Source organism: Myotis davidii, unplaced genomic scaffold (genome assembly GCF_000327345.1).
Source record: "Myotis davidii unplaced genomic scaffold, ASM32734v1 scaffold370, whole genome shotgun sequence".
Taxonomy (NCBI): Eukaryota; Metazoa; Chordata; class Mammalia; order Chiroptera; family Vespertilionidae; genus Myotis; species Myotis davidii.
The window spans coordinates 10,544,891-10,565,638 of NW_006288615.1; the positions used below are offsets into that span (position 1 = coordinate 10,544,891).

A 20,748-nucleotide genomic window follows, 5' to 3' on the forward strand; every position below is an offset into this window, starting at 1 on the left:
TTTACTTACCTTCTATAATTGAAACTTTGTAGCCTTAAGAGGAGCTCAGAGCCGGCCAGGGCGGGCAGGAGGGAAGCCTCCGGCTCACTCCAGCTCCGTGGCCACGGCCAGCTGAAAACAGGTATCTGGCGTTTATTTACCTTCTATAATTGAAACTTTGTTGCTCTGAGTGGAGCTCAGAGCCGCTGTGGCAAGCGGGAAGTTTAGCTTTCTTCATCATTGGGGCAACCAAGCCTCCTGCTTGCAACAGCTCCGTGGCCGCTGGCCGCCATCTTGGTTGGGTTAATTTGAACATAGCCGCTCTGACTGGCTGGTGGGTGTGGCTTAAGGCGTAGCGAAGGTACAGTCAATTTGCATGTTTGTCTTTTATTAGTGTAGATTTATATTTTCAAATGAATCAATCAGCCCTTGTTGATTATCTGAAGAGACGGCTGTTAGTTATTTTTTTTCTTATTTTTATAATTAAATACCTGTATTAGGGAGATTTAGGGGTCTCTCTGGTGCTTTTGGCTCACATCATCAACTTCTAAAGTTGTAAATCAATAAGTTCTTATTTACTTCTATTTTCAGCTGTTTGCACCAAAATTTCATGCCCTCATTAACTCATTAGCTATGCAGATGTGTGTACAAAAGCCTTAATGTTTAGTAGACTCCTTCCACAGACTTTTCCTCATACTTTTCTGACAGGCAATCAAAGTATGGGGTGTTTAAGAAATAGTGAGCCATGCCCTAACCGGTTTGGCTCAGTGGATAGAGCATCGGCCTGTGGACTGAAGGGTCCCAGGTTCAATTCCGGCCATGGGCATCTACCTTGGTTGCGGGCACATAACCAATAGGGAGTGTGCAGGAGGCAGCTGATCGATGTTTCTCTCTCATCGATGTTTCTAACTCTCTATCCCTCTCCCTTCATCTCTGTAAAAAATCAATAAAATATATTATAAAAAAAAAAAAAGAAATAGTGAGCCGCTACAATCAAGTAAGAAACATGGTCTTAACTCAGCAGTTCTCAACCTGTGGGTTGCAACCCTTTTGGCGGTAGAATGACCCTTTCATAGGGTTCGCCTAAGACCATCCTGCATATCAGGTATTAACATTACAATTCGTAACAGTAGCAACATTACAGTTATGAAGTAGCAATGAAAATAATTTTATGGTTGGGTCACAACATGAGGAACTGTATTTAAAGGGCCAAAAGGTTTAGAACCACTGTCTTAACTGATCTCTAGCTTCACAGAGAATAAATGATATTTCATTATCTCCCCTTCCCCTTCCCCACTCTCCACATCCCAACTAAGACCTTAACCCTCAGAATACTACTTCTCAAATTATGACCGGAACGCTGCTAGTACCTGAATCCTAAGAGATATGTTTCCTAAAATGCACACTCAGACCTCCGATGGACTAACTTAATCAGAATCTCTGCTTTCGATAATTGTTGACTACAAGAATCTCTTGATTCACCAAGCCCAACCAATACTGCCCCAATATATAGCATCAGGGTAAGGTAACCCTGTAATTTATCATATAATCTAAGGCATTTCTGAAAGTGAAAGGAAATGGTATTAATAATTACACCAAGACAATAGATATAAACCAGGATATATGGTCTAAGCAGGGTTCCTATAGTGCTCTACACTCTGAGTATTTGGCTAGTTTTAGGGTTACTTTCAACTAATAAGTTTATTAAAATTATTCTAAAATGCAGTGCAAGAGCATTATACTAAGTCTAAAAACATAAAGAAACAAACATAAGATCCATATCGTCTGGTGCCCAGTCCAGATGGAAAGAGAGATCACATGACAAGAGGCAATAAGTAGCAGCAGAAATGATGTGTGAGTCTCTCAAAAGAGAGAAGCAAGTTTTGAAATACGCCTTAAAGCAGCGGTTCTCAACCTGTGGGTTGCAACCCCTATGAAGGTCAAATGATCCTTTCACAGGGGTCACCTAAGACCATCAGAAAACACAAATATAATTACATATTGTTTTTGTGATTAATCACTATTCTTTAATAATGTTCAATTTGTAACAATGAAATTGGGGTCACCACAACATGAGGAACTGTATTAAGGGTTGTGGCATTAGGAAGGTTGAGAACCGCTGCCTTAAAGGATCATGACTACTTGGAGGATGACAGCCATTCTAGACAACGAGAGATGATAACCAAGGATGCTGAGCCTAGAAAACCCATGCTATGCCTGGGAGGTGGGAAACAAACCACTTCTGCTAGAGTATAGGCCTTTTATAGGTAAGTGGGAGATAAAAATAAAGATAAGTTAGGAGCCTGATGCAGAAAATTTTGATGGACAACCACAGACATTTCTGAGGGAATTCCAGAATCAAGTAGCAGAGTTGACAAATACAGCGTGAGTGCCCAGGGGAGATACAAAGGGATAGAACATACAAGGGTGAAAAAAGGATACATATCACATGGGGGAGGAAATAATAAATACTGAAGAAGAGAAAATAGGAGATAGAGGAAATTTCAGCTGTGGTAAAAAAATAAGTTGAAAGTAAAGGGACATAAGAATGTGGGCACCTAAAATGAAAAGAAATTAAAATAAGTCATGAAGAAAATATTACCAACTAGATTACCAAATGGCATTATTAAAATAGAAAAGGAAAAAACAAATTAAAAAGATGAAAGACATACAAGACAGAAAAGTAGAGAAGGCTATATCTATCGATAGATAGATAGATAGATGATAGATAGATATAGATAGATAGATATCAATAAATTAAAGAAATATGGGAAGCCAGATAGGGGATAAGGAGAGAAAAGATGACAATTAAATGGGCTTTAATAATAAATCTTTTATAAACAGGAAGAGGTTAGTAATTAGAAAGAGGCTGGCCCGGCCTGCTAGCTCAAGTGTCCTATATATCAAAAAGGTTGTAGGTTCGATTCCCGGTCATACAGGAGGCAACCAATCGACGTTTCTTTACATCGATACCTCTATGCGCACGCGTGTGTGTGTATGTCTCTCTCTCTCTCTCTCTCTCTTTCTCTCCCTCTAAAATCAACAAACATATCCTCAGGTGAGGATTGAGAAAGGGGGGATAGGAGAGAGGCAGGGATGGAGGGAGGGAGGGAGAGGAGGAGGGGCTAGAGGCAAAAGAAAAAAGTTCAGTTTGAGCCAATGTCCTTAGCAGAAACCTCCTCTAATAATACAGGTTTTCCAATTAATAAAACTAAATTCATTAATAATGAAAAGATCAAAGGAATATATACAAAGATACATATTTGCAAGAACATGGGTATATGTACATGTTAAGCTCATGCATAAAGTTCATATTTAGTGTAAGACTTCAAAGTTTGGGGAAGGTGTAAAGAGTTAATTGCAAGAGGAAGAAAATAACATTTTTTGCATAGAAAATAATTACATATGCAGTAAAATCATACATATTTGGTCATGATAGACTTTACATAAGAAATCTATGACAAATTATTATACATTACTTGAAGCTACACTCTATAAAAATATTTTTATTACAGCATTATGATTTGCTCTCATTACATTGGAATCTAGACCAGTAATAACTCTTTCTCCCCCAAGACATTTGGAAACGAGAGGAAGGGGTAATTTCTGGCCGCCACAATACGGCGAGGGGCTCTACTCAAATTTAGTCAGCAGAATCCTGGGACACTCAATTATTTCCAAGGCAAAGCACAACCCAGTCCAAATGCCACGGGAAGCCCCGATGAGAAACAGTGTAAGTAGACACAGAAGGTTAGTTGCCTTGTATATTCAGATAATAATGTTAATTTTTAAAACTCAATTCTTGTGTAAATTAAGTTGACTCTAATAAAGGCCTTTGCATTCCACCTTGATCTATTTTATTTCGGAACTTAAAAACAGAACTTTAGTTCTAATAAAGGTATTTCAGTTATTTTAATGCTAAGATATTAATTGGCCCCTGACAAATGATGAAGAGGTGGCTAGGAGAATGTCATTTTTTTAAAACAGTAGCTTCAGTAAGTATTCCGTTTTCAAAATAATAACTAGGGCAAATGTTAAGTTGAATATATTATTTGCTTTATTTTACCACCAAATATATCCATGCAATTTTTATATACCCAAAGTTTCCTAAGGCAAAGCAATTTAAGTTGAAGTTTACTTAAAATTAAGATGGTCTATCTATGTATATAAAAGGCTAATATGGAAAGTGTCCCCTCAGGAGTTAACTGGGAGTTCGATCGCTCACTATGATATGTGCTGACCACCAGGGGGCGGCATGAAATGAAGGAAGGCCCCAATCAGCCCCTATCGCCAGCCAAGCCTAGGGACCCTACCTGAGCACGAATTTCATGCACCGGGCCTCTAGTCTGTAGCTATAATAATAAAAGCATAATATGCTAATTAGACCAGACATCTTTCCAGGGCGAAGCCGGGGCTGCAGCCACAGGATACAGGCAGCTGCCCGCAGCTGTGAGGGGGGATTTATGCAGCTGTGACTGCAAAGGCCTACTCTTGCACGAATTTCATGCATCAGGCCTCTAGTCTATATATATATAAAAGCCTAAGCAACTGGTCGTTGGCCAGTCGACTGGTAGCTATGACGCTCACTGACCACCAGGGGACAGACGCTCAACACAGGAGCTGCACCCTGCAGGCCACACCGAGGAACCCCATCGGAGCACAAATTATAATGGCACTATACTAAAGTAATGCAATGGATTGAAACACAGTAACTATAAGTTCACAATGATTCTGAAAAGGATACTAGGGAACCAACTTATTATTGTGAAAGAGAAATAAAAACAGAATTGGTAAACAAGCAAAAAATTAAGCATTTATTCTGCCTTCATTTATGTAACTTACTCAACTGAGTAACCAAATACTTGTAGGTAAGTTTCTCTTTAGAGATATATTCCAAAGACTGCTAGTATCCCAAAGACCATCAGAACTTATGTGTCTCCTGACAGAAAAGCATACTGCCACCTTTGAAGTAGCTTTGTCCAAAAAATAATAATCATGTAACACCTGAAATTGAGCATGCCTTTTTTTATATATTATTACTTTTAATATGTTTTTATTGGTTTTAGAGAGAGAGGAAGGGAAAGGGAGAGAGAGATAAAAACAATGATGAGAAACATTAATCAGTTGCCTCCTGCACACCCCCCTACTGGGGATCGAGCCTGCAACCTGGGCATGTGCCCTCCCTGACTGGGAGTCCAATCAGTGACCTCTTTATTGGTGCATGGGATGATGTTCAACCAAATTGAGCCACACTGGCCGGGCTTGATAAAGCCTCTTGACCTAACTCCCAAATTTACTGGAAACACTGAACACAAACAAAGATATTAAACTACACTATAGGAATGCAGTAAGCCAAATCCAGGTTCTGAGAAACAGCCCCATTTCTTCATTAAATAAATTTCAAAAATGAAATAAAAGGAGGAATATATGGATTAGAAGAATATAAAAGACATCAACCAATCACAATGTGCCTACTTTATTTGAAAACTGATTCAAATAAGTCAAGGAGGAGGAAGGTGGGAATTTTCTAGGACATTCATGAAACACTTGTAAATCTGAACAGTGACCGACTAAGGAACTTAGATAAAATTGTATATGTGTTGCCCTGGCTGGTGTTTCTCAATGGTTAGAGCGTGGGCCCACGCACTGAAGGGTTGAGGGTTCTAATCCCAAGTCAAAAGCACATACCTCAGCTGCAAGTTGGATCGCTGCCTCGGTTGAGCTGAGTGCAGAAGGCAACCAATCACTGTCTCTTTCTCACATTGATGTATCTCTCTTTCTCTCCCTCTTCCCTCCATCCCTCCTTTCAACTCTCTAAAAATCAAAGGGAAAAATATCCTCTGTTGAGGATTAACAACTATAAAAAATTTTAGATGTGTTAATGACATTGTGGTTAAAACAGAGCCCTTAGTTTTTGAAAATGCACACTGAAATATCTGTTCTTAAAAATGCAGATTAAATGATGTCTGAGATTTGCCTCATTATAATACGGAGGGTGAAATGGAGGGGTTTATAAATGAAACAAGGTTGGTCAGGGTTAGTAACTATTCAAACTGGGTGAAGGCTCCATGGGGATTCATCATACAAGTCTGTTTACTTTTGTATGTTTCAAGTTCTCCATAATAAAAAGTTAATTTTCAAAAATTAAGAAACCTCAGCAGGAGGGAAAAGAGATCTTTGCAGCATATTTATTTTAGGGTTTAAAAACAAAATGAATACTTGGCACAGTCCTCTAATGGATCTGAAGATATTAGGCATCTGGGAGGATATAACAGAAACGTATTTTAAATGTTTAAACAGACACTGGTGTAAATAAAACAAAGAAAATCTAAAGGTACTCTAGTTAAAACTGCCATTGAATTCCACATAGATCACAAGCATCTAAGTTTGTGTCTGAACCCTTCAAAATGCCAGATTTTCCCTCATTATTAGAGCAAGTGAATTTACTACAAGCATATACATCTCAAATCCAACAAATATTACCAATACCCTTAGAAACAAGTGTGAAACAAAAATAAAACCATAAAGTTAAGGCCTTATGGTGCCCTCTATATTTTGTTGTTGCTTGTTTAAATTGAGAAGACTACAGAAAGCAACAGGAAGCTATAAACAATATGTAGTCACAACCTCTATGATCGATTCTCTAAAGGGACCCTGAATAAATGGATTCTTGACCTACTAAAATTTAATGTGAAAAAATGATCCATTTGTAAAGGACCTATAAGATTGTAAATGGCAAAACAAACTACAAATAACCACCCTCAGAAAGGGGATGAATTGTGTTTACAAAAAGTGAGACGCATGAATGTAACAGGAGAATCATCACGGTGATTTATAAGAAAAGGAAAATAAAATAAAAAGGTAACAAAATTCATGTTTCCCTAGGCCTTTCATTCAGACCAAAACATGTGGAGTTATACTCCCAAAAGCAATTTCAGACTAGAGATGTCTTTATTTTTCCCCCGACAAGCAAGAAGTTAAACAGAATGACAAAGTATATTTGCTCTGGGACAGTGAAGCAGCAAAGAAACTTTGGAATGGCATAAATGACCCAAATCCCTCCCAAACAGGCAAACTAAACCTCGGACAATGAAGGAACATAGCACTATTGCAGTTCCTTTCAGAGTTTTATTTGCTGCAAGTAACCATAAAATTAAAACAATTATTATATACACCAGAGACCAAACAGAGGGAATTGGCATTTTAAAAAATTTAAATGATCCTAGAAATTTGACTCTATAGTTATTATTCATAAGGTTATTCACTTTCTACTGACCATCCAAAACAGGCACTGAAAACAAGCTTATGCTATTTACCTAAACACCCTTATAAAACCCATGAAATGTTAACAGAGAGAAAAATCTCAAAACTTTCCAACTTAGTTTTATATTGCATTTAGACAAAATGCAAGGCACAAGTGAACTGTAAAACTCATTACTTTCATCAATCTAAAATGAACCATATAAACCTTGCAGGTCACCCAGAAAAACATTTTTCTCAGCTCCACTTCCAAAGAGACTTAATTAAGAAAAAAAGCAAATTCCCATATTAATATCTAGGAATAATTTCTGTACAAATTTACAAGCTTAGGAAAAACAGTACTTACGTAAACTATGAACCTATGTAAAACAAGACAAAATTAAGGAATGTCATATAATACCAAATTTCTGTAAAAAAGTAGATCTAGTACTAGTATTAAAAAATAGTAAGTGTACATGTTGCTAAGAAATCAGTAAAAAAAGTTCTCATAAAATCCTATGTGATTGGGGCTTTTCTCCGTAAAGCTAAAAATTCTCATCTGCAGAAAGATTTTTTTCCAACTTCAAAGCAATTTCATGAACATCGACTGCTTCACAATACCCCAAAGAAAAAGGTAGAGGTAGATTAGAAGTTATTCCTTAGCCAACAGCAAAGCCATACACAAAGAACTACAAGGCAGAGAACAAAGATTTGCCTTTTCCATTAAGATCATATTCAATCCCTTACCTTCCTCCTTACAAGGAAAGCGAACAGGGCAAGAAAACTGGAGAGTTGGAGAATGCTCCCTGAAAAGATAATGCTTCTAAATAATTTTTTAAAAAGAAGAAAAAGAACCTAGCACCCCCAAGACCAAGAAGGAAGCTTACTTTTCTCCAACTTACCATACCTGCCAAGTTCTAAAACCTCTAAAGAAACAGTATTTTGGAACTTTCAAGAGACTATAAGCAAACAAGTGAGATATATTTATTTACACTAAGCATGTACCTCCAGACCCGTAATCAACTCTGAATCCTTTTACCAGATTTCTCAAGCAGCACTATACTAAAGCACCAGTGCTTACTTGCATGTCAAAAGCAAGCCTCGATTTTTGCCCTGATCTGTTCTATCAACTACATATGTGACATCTGGCAATTTTCTCAACTCTGATTCAGTTTTGAATTTTAAACAAGACACCTATTTCATACTGGTAGGGTTGTTTTGAAAATTAAACAAGGTAGTTTATTAATAGGTACTATACTATGGAATTCAGAACAGTGTCAGGCTGGTGCTCAATTATTTCCTCTTTCCACTTTTGCAGTGACAATGAAAGTCATCTATTCATGGAAGTATATATCCTGTGTGGCAGAGAAATTGATTTCTCACTGAGTTCCCATAAGCTTCCCCACATTTTCCAGCCACCCTGCAGTTAGTCGAGGCCATGTGATTAATTCATGTCCTACTTCCAAACCAAAGCACTTAAAAGTTGGCACATGACCCTCCAGCTCTCTTGCCTAGACACATGTTCAAAACAGCAGAGCTGTAAGATGCAAGCAGTATAGATCCAAGAGCTACCCTGAAGAGTTCCTGGACCTACAGTGGACTTCATATAAGCAAGAAAAATAAAGTTTTATGTTTATATGTTATAACCCTTCTAAGGTTGTTTGTTAAATGCAATACAGCTAGCAAAATTTAGTGTACCCTTCTACAGCCAAATTGCCTCAAATGTTGCAAGACAAAATGCATACATAAAAATGGCAAGTCCTGTGTTTAAGTATTAAAGGACATCTTCCTTTCTGTATATCTAGGAAAAACTGGAATGATTAAAAGACAATATTTGATGGTAAAGTGGAAAAGTAATCCAATATACACAGAATATAACTTAAAAAGAAATCGATACTTATAGTTTCACCTTAAGGGAAAATAAATTCTAAAATGGAGTATCTAAATTTTTTTCTAGTTAAGCGTACAAATTGTACAAAAACAAATAGCAATGATCCAAAAATAACTGAGAAATTGAAAACAGCTATTAGGAACAGGTAAAAGAAAGACAAGTATAGAGCAAGACTTTAAAACACCCTTTCTCCATGAGTAAAATAGCTGTAGTAATTTATCATTGTAATAGAAGTAGTACTGCTTATATACAATTCTGGAATCCCAAAAGCTCTGTAAAAAAATAAAAGGATTTTTAAAAATAAGTTTGAAGCAAAATAATTTGGCAATAACACCAAAAATGAATTAACCTGAAACTATCTGAATTCTCTATCTCACTTAGTATGAATGCTCATACATTTTTGGTGTAGAAATATGAATATGTTTGATTATGGAGTGCTGCCCCAGATCCTGTGAAGGGTGTTGCATAAAATACAAAAGTCACAGCATATTCCCTTTCTAAAATCTGAAAATTTCTGCATTCTGAAACACATCTGGCCCCTAAGGTTTGAAATAAAGTCAATTTATAACAATAATAGAAACAAATAATCTCTGTATTGTCTTAATGATAAAAATAAAAACCAAATGAAATAAATGTAAAACAGAAATTTGATGATTGTCTAATGAGGTTTCTCCTTGATGGTACTTCAATATTCCTAGTATAACACAAACACAACCCGCCTAAAGTTAGGTCATGTCGGGGTATAATTAACTAGAAGAAAACATAAAAGATATAAAAATACTGTTGTAAGCATTTCTGGCTTCAATAGACCATAATTTAGCAGGTATTCAAGATAGCCATTTCTGTGAGTTCACATAAAAAATACTATATACATACATTAGGTAATCCTATCCTATCTAATAAAAGAGAAACATGATAATTGGCGTACGACCGCTACCCTTCCCATTGGCTAATAAGGGCAATATGCAAATTAACTGCCAGTCAAAATGGTGACCAGCAGCCAGGCAGCTTGAAACTAACATGAGGCTTGCTTGCTTCAGTGACGGAGGACTCCAACGTTCCCCACCTGCCTTGCCGGCCTCTGAGCTGCAACTCTAAGCAACTATGTAACAAATAGAAGCTACACAAAACCCCAGAAACCTGCTTTAGTCTGCCAGGCTTCAGCCAGCAGAATTGCAACATTGTAAGCAAAGGTCAGAAACCTACTTTCAGCAGTGGAGGCCTAAGAGCGGGAGCCAAGCCTCAAAGCTAAAGCTGGCCCAGAATAAAAAAAGAAAAAGAAAAAAAGGAGTGGTTGGGAGCTTCAGTCACCCCCAGCCTGAAAACAGCCCTCAGCCCCTCACCCAGACTGGCCAGGCACCCCAGTGGGGACCCCCACCCTGATTTAGGACACCCTTCAGGGCAAACCAGCCGGCACCCACACGTGCACCAAGCCTCTATCCTATATAGTAAAAGGGTAATATGCCTCCCAGAACCAGGATCAGCGGAGCCGAGAGGCCTCCCAGCACCGGGATCAGCCTGACAGGGGGCAGCGCCCAAACCCCCTGATCGCCCTGCGGCTCTGTGTGTGACAGGGGGCGGGGCCACAACCTCCCTATCGGCCCTGCTCTGTTCGTGACAGGGGAAGGCGCCCCAACCCCCTGATCAGCCCTGCTCTGTGCCTGATGGGGGAAGTTCCCCAACCCCCTGATCGCCCTGCAGCTCTGTGTGTGACAGGGGGCAGCGCCCCAACCTCCCCCCCCCCATGGGCCTTGCTCCATGTGTGACGGGGCAGAGCCATAACCTCCCCATCGGCCCTGCCCTGAGTGTGAGAGTGGCGGCGCCCCAACCCCCTGATCGGCCCTGCTCTGTGGGTGATAGAGGGCAGCGCCCCAACCCCCTGATGGGCCCTGCTCTGTGCGTGACAGGAGGCAGCGCCCCAACCCCAATTGGCCCTGCTCTGTGCATGACAGGGGGCGGTGCCCCAACTCCCGAATCGACCCTGCTCTGAGCCCAACCAGGGCTGCACCTAGGGATTGGGCCTGCCCTCTGCCACCCGGGAGCAGGCCTAAGCTAGCAGGTCATTATCTCCCAAGGGGTCCCAGACTACGAGAGGGCACAGGCTGGGCTGAAGGACCCCCCTTCCCGCGAGTGCACCAATTTTTGTGCACCGGGCCTCTAGTCCTATATAATAAAAGGGTAATATGCAAATCTAACGAATGGCGGAACGACTGGTAGGTGTGTCACACATTGACCACCAGGAGCTACACGCTCAATGCAGGGGGAGGGCTGCTCAGCCAGAAGCCGGGCTGATAGCTGGAGAGTGCAATGGGGGTGGCAGGAGCCTCTTCCACCTCTGTGGCAGCACTAAGGATGTCTGAATTAATGAATGAATAAATAAGTGGGGAGCGGGCCTAAGCCAGCATGAGGACATCCCCCAAGGGGTCCCGGACTGTGAGAGGGTGCAGGCCAGGCTGAGGAACCTTCCCCCCCACCAGTGCACGAATTTTCGTGCACCAGGCCTCTAGCCTTTCTCGGAGAGGTGACCTTGGTTAAAACACACAGCGCTAAGGGGAGCAAACATATTAAGAACAGTATGCTATATACGCCAGGTCCCTTGAAACATATGCTGTGCAGATGTTTCTTTCCTGCAGCGACTGTGTCAAGCAGCAAGGATGGACCGGCTTCCGGCAATAAAGGACAGCACAAAAGTAGTGGGAGTTGGGCACACCGGCTCTGAGGAAGGTGTAGGAGAATATATTAAGCAGGCATCACTAATAAGCTAGGAAATGGTAAAAAGCAAACTATGCAAATTCAAGAGAATCAAATAAATACAGCAGGATTTCTCAACCTCAGCACTACCAACATTTTAGTCCAGATAATTCTTTGTTGTGAGGGGTTGTCCTAGGCACTATAGGGTATTTAGCAGCATCCCTGACCTCTACTCACTAAAGGTCAGTAGCAGCCTCTTTCTATCCCATTGTGAAAAGCAAAAGTCACCTAAGCATTGCCATCTGTGGATGGGTTGGGAGTGGGGCAAGTAAGGAGGCAAAAATGGCTCCTGGTGTAGAACCACTCATCCATAGGTAAAAGAAAGATCAAAAGTTTAAAGATGTTTCTTCTTATAGATTTTAACAAAATGTCAAGTATACTTCCCTGTCAAAAGCAGTATGGGAAGAGAAAAAAACATTTTCTATTTCTCTATATCTACAAGTGGTTTTATTACATGTTTATAAACTCAATTTTGTAGGGAAGATGAGAATAGCAGATCAAGTTCTCCATTCTCATTCTTGCACTATACAAGCAAAAATGATTTGTTGATTTTCTTATGAGTAAACATATCCATCTGTTGGTAAAGAACTCATTCAAGGAGGGAATGAGGTACCAATCAGCTTCCTATAGAAAGGAACAAAACAATCTGGGAGTCTTACATGAAGCGAGCTGCAAAGTAACCATATAACTTTTGAAAATGCACACACTGTTCCCACCCACTTTCTAATAACATTATCTTCATTAAACGTAATAGAACCCTAATGGAAATATGGCCTTCTGAGAGAAAAGAATAGTTTCCCATCATATCATTCTTTTGGAAAAAGTATTTGTCACAGCAGTACTGAGTCCTTCTGCTACACTGACATATATGATGGACATAATTATACTTACTGTGATTTTCAATTTTCTTTTATTAAAAACGGTAGCTGAATACTTTTGAATATTAAAATTACAATTAAGAAAAAAGTAAAAAATATATGGGATATTTAAGATTTCTTCACTCCAAAGTCATTATTTTGCCTTAAATTTCTATTTCTGTTAATTTGACAGACTTCAATTTATTTATTAACAAATCTTCACATGCAAAAGCACTGTGTGAAGCAAGACATAAAAATATATGAAAGTCCTTCTTTCAAAATAAGACTAACTCCTACAGAAGGTAGACAAACAAGTAAATAATTATAGCATATCGCATTCATATAGCATATTAAGAATTTGCAACTGTGTTTTTGCTTTAATCAGTCAGTCACAAAGAAATGCATACAGGGGTGGGCAAAAGTAGGTTTACAGCTGCAATACAAATAATACTTAAACATTTAAGTTTATCAGTAATGTCCAAGTGCCAAGAAAAATCCTCATGATTTTTGAGGTCTACACTGATGCCAAAAGTGAATTAATTAATAATAATAAAAATTCATCATTGGTAGATGACCACAGTAGGGTGGGATGGAAAATACCTTCCCTAAGAGTAGTTCTGTATTTTTATCTGTTTTACAAATCAAGCTTCCAATTACAATTTAATTTTTATAAAAAAGGCAGGTTCAGGATATTTTTCTGAAGACTTGAAAATAAAATGACGAGATAAATTCATGAGACAGAATTTTGCCTTCATCCCCCAATTAGAAAAACCTTCCAAATCTCTCCTTAGATCACTGATAAGGAAAGAATACTATGTTTAGATAACTAAACTATATCAATTCAGAATCTAAATTTTACACATATTGATATAATCTCATTCTCAGTAAAACTGCAAATTCTTATAATGAAATATTTAAAAGGGAAAACAGCCATCACCCTTATTTTAAGATTTTTCATTATAATTTCCTGGACAGTCAAGCATTCTCTACTGAACTAAAAGTATCATTAACTTTATGCATATTCCTTTAAAAGGGATATACGATTTGTTTATTTTTGCTCAATTTTCTTATGTTTTCTTTTTTATTCAAGTTCTAAGCCACTGCTTTTACTAACATCAAACAACTGCTTGATATGTCCTTAATAAACTGGTGCTGAACTGACTGAAATGAAGTTATTCCTAAGGTAGGACACCAATATACTGGAGAAAATGCAAGCAAGAGTGAGGGAAAGCTGCGAAGCCATGTCTCCCACTTTATGGACCTGATTTATAACTGTTACAAAACTAAAACGTATTAACTCGTCTGCTCCTCCCAACAAACCTAAAAGGGGGTGTCATTTTACTCTCCATTTTACAGCCAAGGAAACTGAAAGAGCTATTCGATAACTTATCTAAGGTAACATAGTAAGTGCTGGGGCAGGGATATAAACTCAGCCCAGTGCTTTTCAAACCTTAATGTATATACAATTCACCTGGGAATCCTGTTGAAATTCAGGTTAGGATTCAGTGCTTCTGCAGTGGGAGAAGGCGAGATTCCAACAATCTCACCTATGACGCAGATGCTGCTCGTCTCAAGATCACTCTTTGAGCAGCAAAGTACTAGTCTATGCTAAAAAATGATGAAAAGTGGTAATAACCCTCAGAGGTAGAGTTCATCCACAGACAGAGGGTTATGACTAAATCAAGGGTTTCTACCTTCTGGTTTAGAACTTAATTGCTTCTTTTATTAATTATTTTTAAAAAGAAGGAAGTTAGCAAAATGTGCTTTCAGGTTTTGCACTATGAACTTATTAATATTCTAACTTGATACTGTAACACCTCCTTCCAATAAACCTTTTCCACATCCAAAAACTATTTACAAATGTCCCTGAATATCTACTTTAACATAAATTCAATCTGAACACATTAAAGAATATTTTAAGAATGTATATTTGTCTCATATATATGGGGAAAAGTAGAGTTTGAGTTTAAAAATTCAGCACCTTTCTGTATTTTTGTCACTTGTACAAGTGATAACTGAGGGGACAAGAACACACTTTGGGAAACAGGCGGAACCTAAATGTCTGAATAGCACCTCACTCAACAATTTCTAGTCATTAACTTTCTCTAAAAACATACAGAAATGCCCAAAATACAATTTCCCTTCATTCTCATCAACTATTTATACCCTAATCTAGATTACAGTATGTAAAGAGTATCAATTGAAGCCACAAAATAGTATGCCTTTGTTGAGGATGCTTTGGCCTTAGGCACTTTAATACCTAAAAACTGAAATGCCATCTAATCACTGGAAATAAACAGTTTAGCAAACTTTTATACTCTCAGGAAAAGAAATACTAATACTCTCCAAATATATTCAAACAAGTTTAAAGCCACACACATAATTCAACAATTAAGTCTACCTTAAGATCACCATGAGTGTATATAATATAGACATGGCTAGATAATAACTAAAGAATCTTTTATTAATTCAACATAGAAAATGGTTTAAGAGAAATCTTAGTCTGTATAACTTTGATTTTGTTGAGTTTTCTTGTTATTTCATTCAACATTTTCCTAAATGTACACAGATATACTTTCTTTTCTTCCCTGAGGAACAATTAAATCTGTCACATACTTTGACAAACTTGTAAAAATCATATTCAAAACCATAATGGAACTCTGATTAACTACACATGAAAGTTGAAAGAATTAGGTTTCATTGATTTCAATCAATATGAATTCACATGTGCTAGAATTTATAAATATAGAATCCCATTTTTAATAACATAAATGAAGAAATTTAAACTATATAATCATTATGAAGCTAAAATTCTCACTGATGACCTTGTGAATTACAAGAACACTAGCAATGTGTCACAGACCTGACATGAGTAAAAAATATAATACAAATTTGGACTTAGCTGTAAAAAATCCTAAAATGTCTCCACTAAACACTGAATATTCCAAATTCCTGGACGACAGGATATTCCGCCCAAAAGAATCTTAAGACATATAATGAAACACACAAAAGTATCTGGATATTTTTGTCAGGTGGAAGACTGTCCCCAAACCACCAGTCCCCTACCAAGACTCGTATTTCCTGTCTGTTTTTGCTTTAATCAGTCACAAAGAAATACATACGGGGTGGGCGAAAGTAGGTTTACAGCTGCAATACAAATAATAAATAATACAATAAATTGTATTTCACATACTCACAACTGTAAACCTACTTTTGCCAACACCCATATACTAAAAGAACTAAAGAACTGAAAGATGTCATTGCAATAGCTAATGGTAAACATAAGTTATGACAAGAGAAATCAAAGATGATGTATTCCATGTTATTGCTCACAAGCAAGCCCAAAGGTCTGCTACTTCACTAGTCTGATCATTAAATGTGAAGCGCTCACGAATTGCAATGAAAACAGGAAAATAAAAGAGAAAAATAAAAACAAGTTAACTTTCCATCTCCTAGAAAGATTCTACTTCCTCTAAACTAATCCTCAGTGACCACGTGGAACCATTCCTGCATTAAACTGTACAGCGCTATTCCTTCAGCAACTGCAATGCTGCATTACTGCTCTAAAGACATTCAACACATGTCTACTGGGCTCTCTATGCGAGTACACTAGTTTGGGCCATTTGCAGAAAAGAAACAGAAACCTTTAAAAATGTTTGACCTTATGTGCCATTTTAAAACACTGAAGAGTTTTGAATGGACAGCGCTTTGCATCTTTTATAATAGGAAATACCAAAATACACTGCAATTTAAGTGATTCTTCAGAGAGCAAATTTAACTTGACCCCCTCCCTAAATGGCTACAGATTTGACATACCATTTAGACACCTAAAAATATTTTGATTTATTTATCCATTAAAGCAGTGCTGTTCAATAGAAATACAATGCAAACCACATATGTAATATTAAAATTTCTAATAACCACATTAAAATGGTAAAAAATAAAAGTGAAATTAATTTTAAATCAGATTTTATATAACCCAATATATACAAAATATTATCATTTCAACATGTAATAAAAAATGTTTTTAAATTGGTAAGATTATTCTACATACTTTTCTTTGTACTAAGTTTTCAAAATCTGATGTGTATTTCACACTTATGGCATATCTCATTTTGGACTAAACTGAAGTGGTCAACAACCACACATGGCTAGTGGCTACATTATTGCACAGCGTAGGTCGTAAGTAATACTTTCAGATCTGACATACCACTATCTATTTAAAATTATTTTGCATTCTTGTTTCCTTTTGGAACTGAAATAGCTGATGACAGATATAAGCAAAACTGTTAATTCACTGGATAAATCAGGATCCGATCACCTTATCCGAGGATCCAGTTAATACACATAGAAGGAAGCAATTGGATTGTACCCTATTATATCTCAAACATACTTCAGAGATAGGTCTCATCATCACAAGTGAACACAACTTGTAGCAAAAATAAAGGTAAGACAAAAAAAATTCTCAAACCATAACACTGCCTTATTTCTAGCAGCCACTCTCACTCTTGAGCACATATCTCTATGCAAGTTATCTACAAGACTGTTTTTTCTAAGTTTGATGAATTTTAAAAACCATAAAGTCACTACTAAAAAACAAAGCACTAAGTAAGAGGAATTGAAAAAATGTTTCAAGGAAAAAATTATCCACCAGTTATCTTAATGCACCTTATACCAACCAAGAATCTTAAATTATCCTACATGAGTTTCACTGATATAAATTCTTCCCACAAATTCCAATTCATCTAACTGCTTCTCATACACATTATTTCAAGTACCTAAATTACTAAGAATTCTTCCAAGTAATTAGGACATTTGATTAAAATGTAAATAATTCCAACAATATACTGTCTAGAAAACAACTAAAACCGCTAGCTTAGCTCATGAAATTTGTCCTTACGGCAAGTTAATGAATAAATCAAACAGAAACAACTTATACTCTTATTTACTGCATTTACATTTTATAACACATTCGGTGATTTCTAAATTTGGAAGGTCAGTTCAGCTTGCACACAAGCAGTCACTTTAAAGCTCAGCAAAATCTGTACAAGTTTCTGCAATATACTTCTGAATAAACACACACTACAGAAATACTACAGCAGAAAAAATCAGCACCGTTCAAATCAGTCTCAGTAAAAAGCACAAAATCAGTACATTCACAAGTCCAACATGTACATATAACATGCTAAAACGCATTTTTTCTCCCAAATGTACTTAATTCACCCTAGAAAATGTTTGTTGAATCCACTTGCAAAGCTGGAAAGAAGCAAATGTAGCCTCTTCAGCAGCACACACATCCAAGGACGATACATCAATCTCTTGGTATTTTTCCACAATTTGAAATTAAATCAACAAAATTTGTTTCTTACCTGCAGTTAGGAGGAGGATCAAGGGTTATTTCAGCTAGCTCCTTCTGAATTCTGTTAGTGAAATGAGAACAGACAAAAAGGATTTGCGATAGTCTACAGAATAGCCGGGGAATTACACTGCCCTCTACCACCATGCAGTTAAATGCAAGGCTGGCTTTGCCTTCAGTAATGCTAACATGGCTGCTTCCTCTTTGTTCTCAGAGGCATAACCCAAATCCCTTAACAGAAACTTTGCAGCTTTTTTTCTCACTTGCTACTGTAAATAAATAAGACATTTACACCTGTTTTGAGAAATAGTCCTCCAATAGCACTCAGTAAAGGATCTAAAATCTGTTTTAAAACACTTTTTACCAAAGAAATTCTCTTTTCAAGCTTATATGCAAATGAGACAAGAAGGGAGGAGGGAAAGCATTAGAATATTTGACAATGACTTCCAGTCACTTTTACCAAGGTAAAAATTAACAAGCTACTGCTCTTACACATTAATAGTGCTGACAGTATTTTATCTGTAAAAAAGAAGTTTAAAATTTACAAATGTCTTTACCAGTGAAAAACTTCCAAAGGACTTTGGCATTATTTAACCTTATCTGTTTTCCCTGATCTTAAGTACAGCACTTAAATTTAATAAATTTGGGAGAAAGGAGATAAAAAGATAGACTATATTGCTTTGAGAAGGGGGGGGCAATTATTGATTTTATTCAAATTTAAAATGCTCTCAAAGCTTAAGATGTTTAAAATGTTCCTCAAGATTACAATAAATTGACTAAAACTGTAAATTATTCCAAAAACTGATGTTATTTAATAAAACATTCTCGTTATTATCAATTGTTGATACAAGAAATGAAAATCCATAGAAAAATAAGAGTATTTCTGAATCATTACAAAATGCCAATATGTGATCATTTTTATATTTTCTTTTTCCTTTGGTTGTGATCAATAAAAATCAACAAAATGTCAACACTGACTAATACTGTAGGTACATCTGAGGTATAATTACCACAATTCATGGATATTCCACTACCACCACTGATGGGAGTCCCACTTGACAGAACATTATTTTCACCATCACAGATAATAAAAATCAACAGGAGACAAATGATCTTTCACTTATACCCAACAAAATATGTTTGTCCTGCTGTTGAGTATTCAAGTGTCAAGCACAGCCACAAGTTTTCCAGGGAAAAGGCACAAAGACAGTGGAAGTTTTCCATCACCAAGTGCCATCTAAAACTGGAAGTAGCACTTACCAGTTTTATTTGCCCTCAAAGGAATTCAAAGCATAACCATAATTCAACTACAAAAAGTAATACCTGGGATGCATGACTTAACGTCAAGTTTGGAACACTGAAAGCACATCTGAAGCAGTTTTTTAAATCTGCTTTCAAATACAGCTGAGGACTTGAATTGACAAATTTCTAGCAAACATGATGATGGTTTAAGTTTCACGGAGAGGCTCTGCTGACCTAGAGAAGTCTCCATTTCAATGAAGAAGAGTACATGACTCATAGAAAGGAGCATCCTCAATGGACCAGCTAATCCGGGTTCACCCCATTTACCTTGCCAACTCCTGCAACCATCTGTCAGAATGTCAGCCCAATCTCTACCCAAGGACACGGCTACCGAAGTTACCAGAGCACAGAATAAGTTTGCTTAAAAGTATAACTCGAGGGAGGTGGCTTTATATGCCACCTAAAGAATGACAACTCATTCTGGCACCAATAAAAAAAATCCCAGTAAATATTGTTGAACTGCTGCTACTGACGTGGAGCCGCTCGGAAGACAACCTGACAATGTGCTAAGTCCCCGGGTGACACGTTACCTTTTAGCACTAGTGGATAACTTAGCGGTGGTTTTGCTGGAGAGTTTGGTGTTCTTCTTCTGCTGGGTGGCAGAAGGCTTTCTTTCTTCTTGTTCTTCAGGCTCTGGAGCGGCCGGGTCCCGCTGGTCTGCATCTGAACTTCCACTGCTGGTGCTGGGGCTCTCATCATCGGACCTCTGCCTCTCACTGGACATCTTGATGAAGTTAGTACTTGAAAAACTTTTAAAAAGAAAAAAAGGGGGGGTGGGGGAGTGGGGGGAGAGGAAATGTTAAGTCTAAGAAATAAGCCCATAGCCTTTTCTCCCCTTAACCGTCCCCTAAAATCGTCTTTTAATGAAAACGCTTCCCAAGTGTTCACAGGATCCCATCGTCCTGCAAGGTTACCGGGGCGGCGATGTGCCCCACGCCAGCAGCGTTCAGGGGTTCACCCAACTCAAGTTAGAAAACCCACTCGCATTTTTTCCCCCCCATCCCTTGGACAATCTATCAATTGTCTACTTTCTCAGAAGGCAGGAGACAGATCTGCCAGGGAACTTCGGCAACGAGCATTCATAACATATGACACACTGTCAATAACAGATCTCGCTGGGGGAAAAAAAAATGTTAAAAAGTCACTAATAACGTCCAAATATTTACCCACTGACACGGGTCCACGCTCCCAAATTCCCTTTCCGAGAGGAAAACATACCCCGTTCCTCGCCCATATGCTTATTTAAGGCGGCGATTCTTCCTCGGTGCACGTTAAGCCTTCCAACACCACACTGAGCGAATTTAAAAACCCACGAAAACCCACCCACGAGCTGCTCGAGCCGTCCCCGCGGCCGGCGGCGGGGGTTCACCCGG

The 20,748-nt window shown here is 38.0% G+C and overlaps 1 protein-coding gene across 2 annotated transcripts in view; it reads right to left on the reverse strand.

Annotated features, from left to right (window-relative positions):
• Positions 1 to 20,727, reverse strand: part of UBE2E3 (ubiquitin conjugating enzyme E2E 3) — an 86,652-nt gene extending 65,925 nt beyond the window's left edge. Inside the window, exons 1-3 of one of the 2 annotated variants that reach the window (XM_006760558.2) lie at positions 20,594 to 20,727; positions 19,906 to 20,124; positions 18,087 to 18,137 (exon numbers count right to left, since the gene is read on the reverse strand). In XM_006760558.2, coding sequence (XP_006760621.1) covers positions 18,087 to 18,137; positions 19,906 to 20,099 — 245 coding nt within the window. In that variant the 5' untranslated portion in view covers positions 20,100 to 20,124; positions 20,594 to 20,727. Of the gene's footprint in view, positions 1 to 18,086; positions 18,138 to 19,905; positions 20,125 to 20,593 lie in introns of those variants that run through there. The other variant, XR_001513331.1, reaches the window with a different exon arrangement.
• Between the last annotated feature and the right edge of the window lie 21 nt (positions 20,728 to 20,748).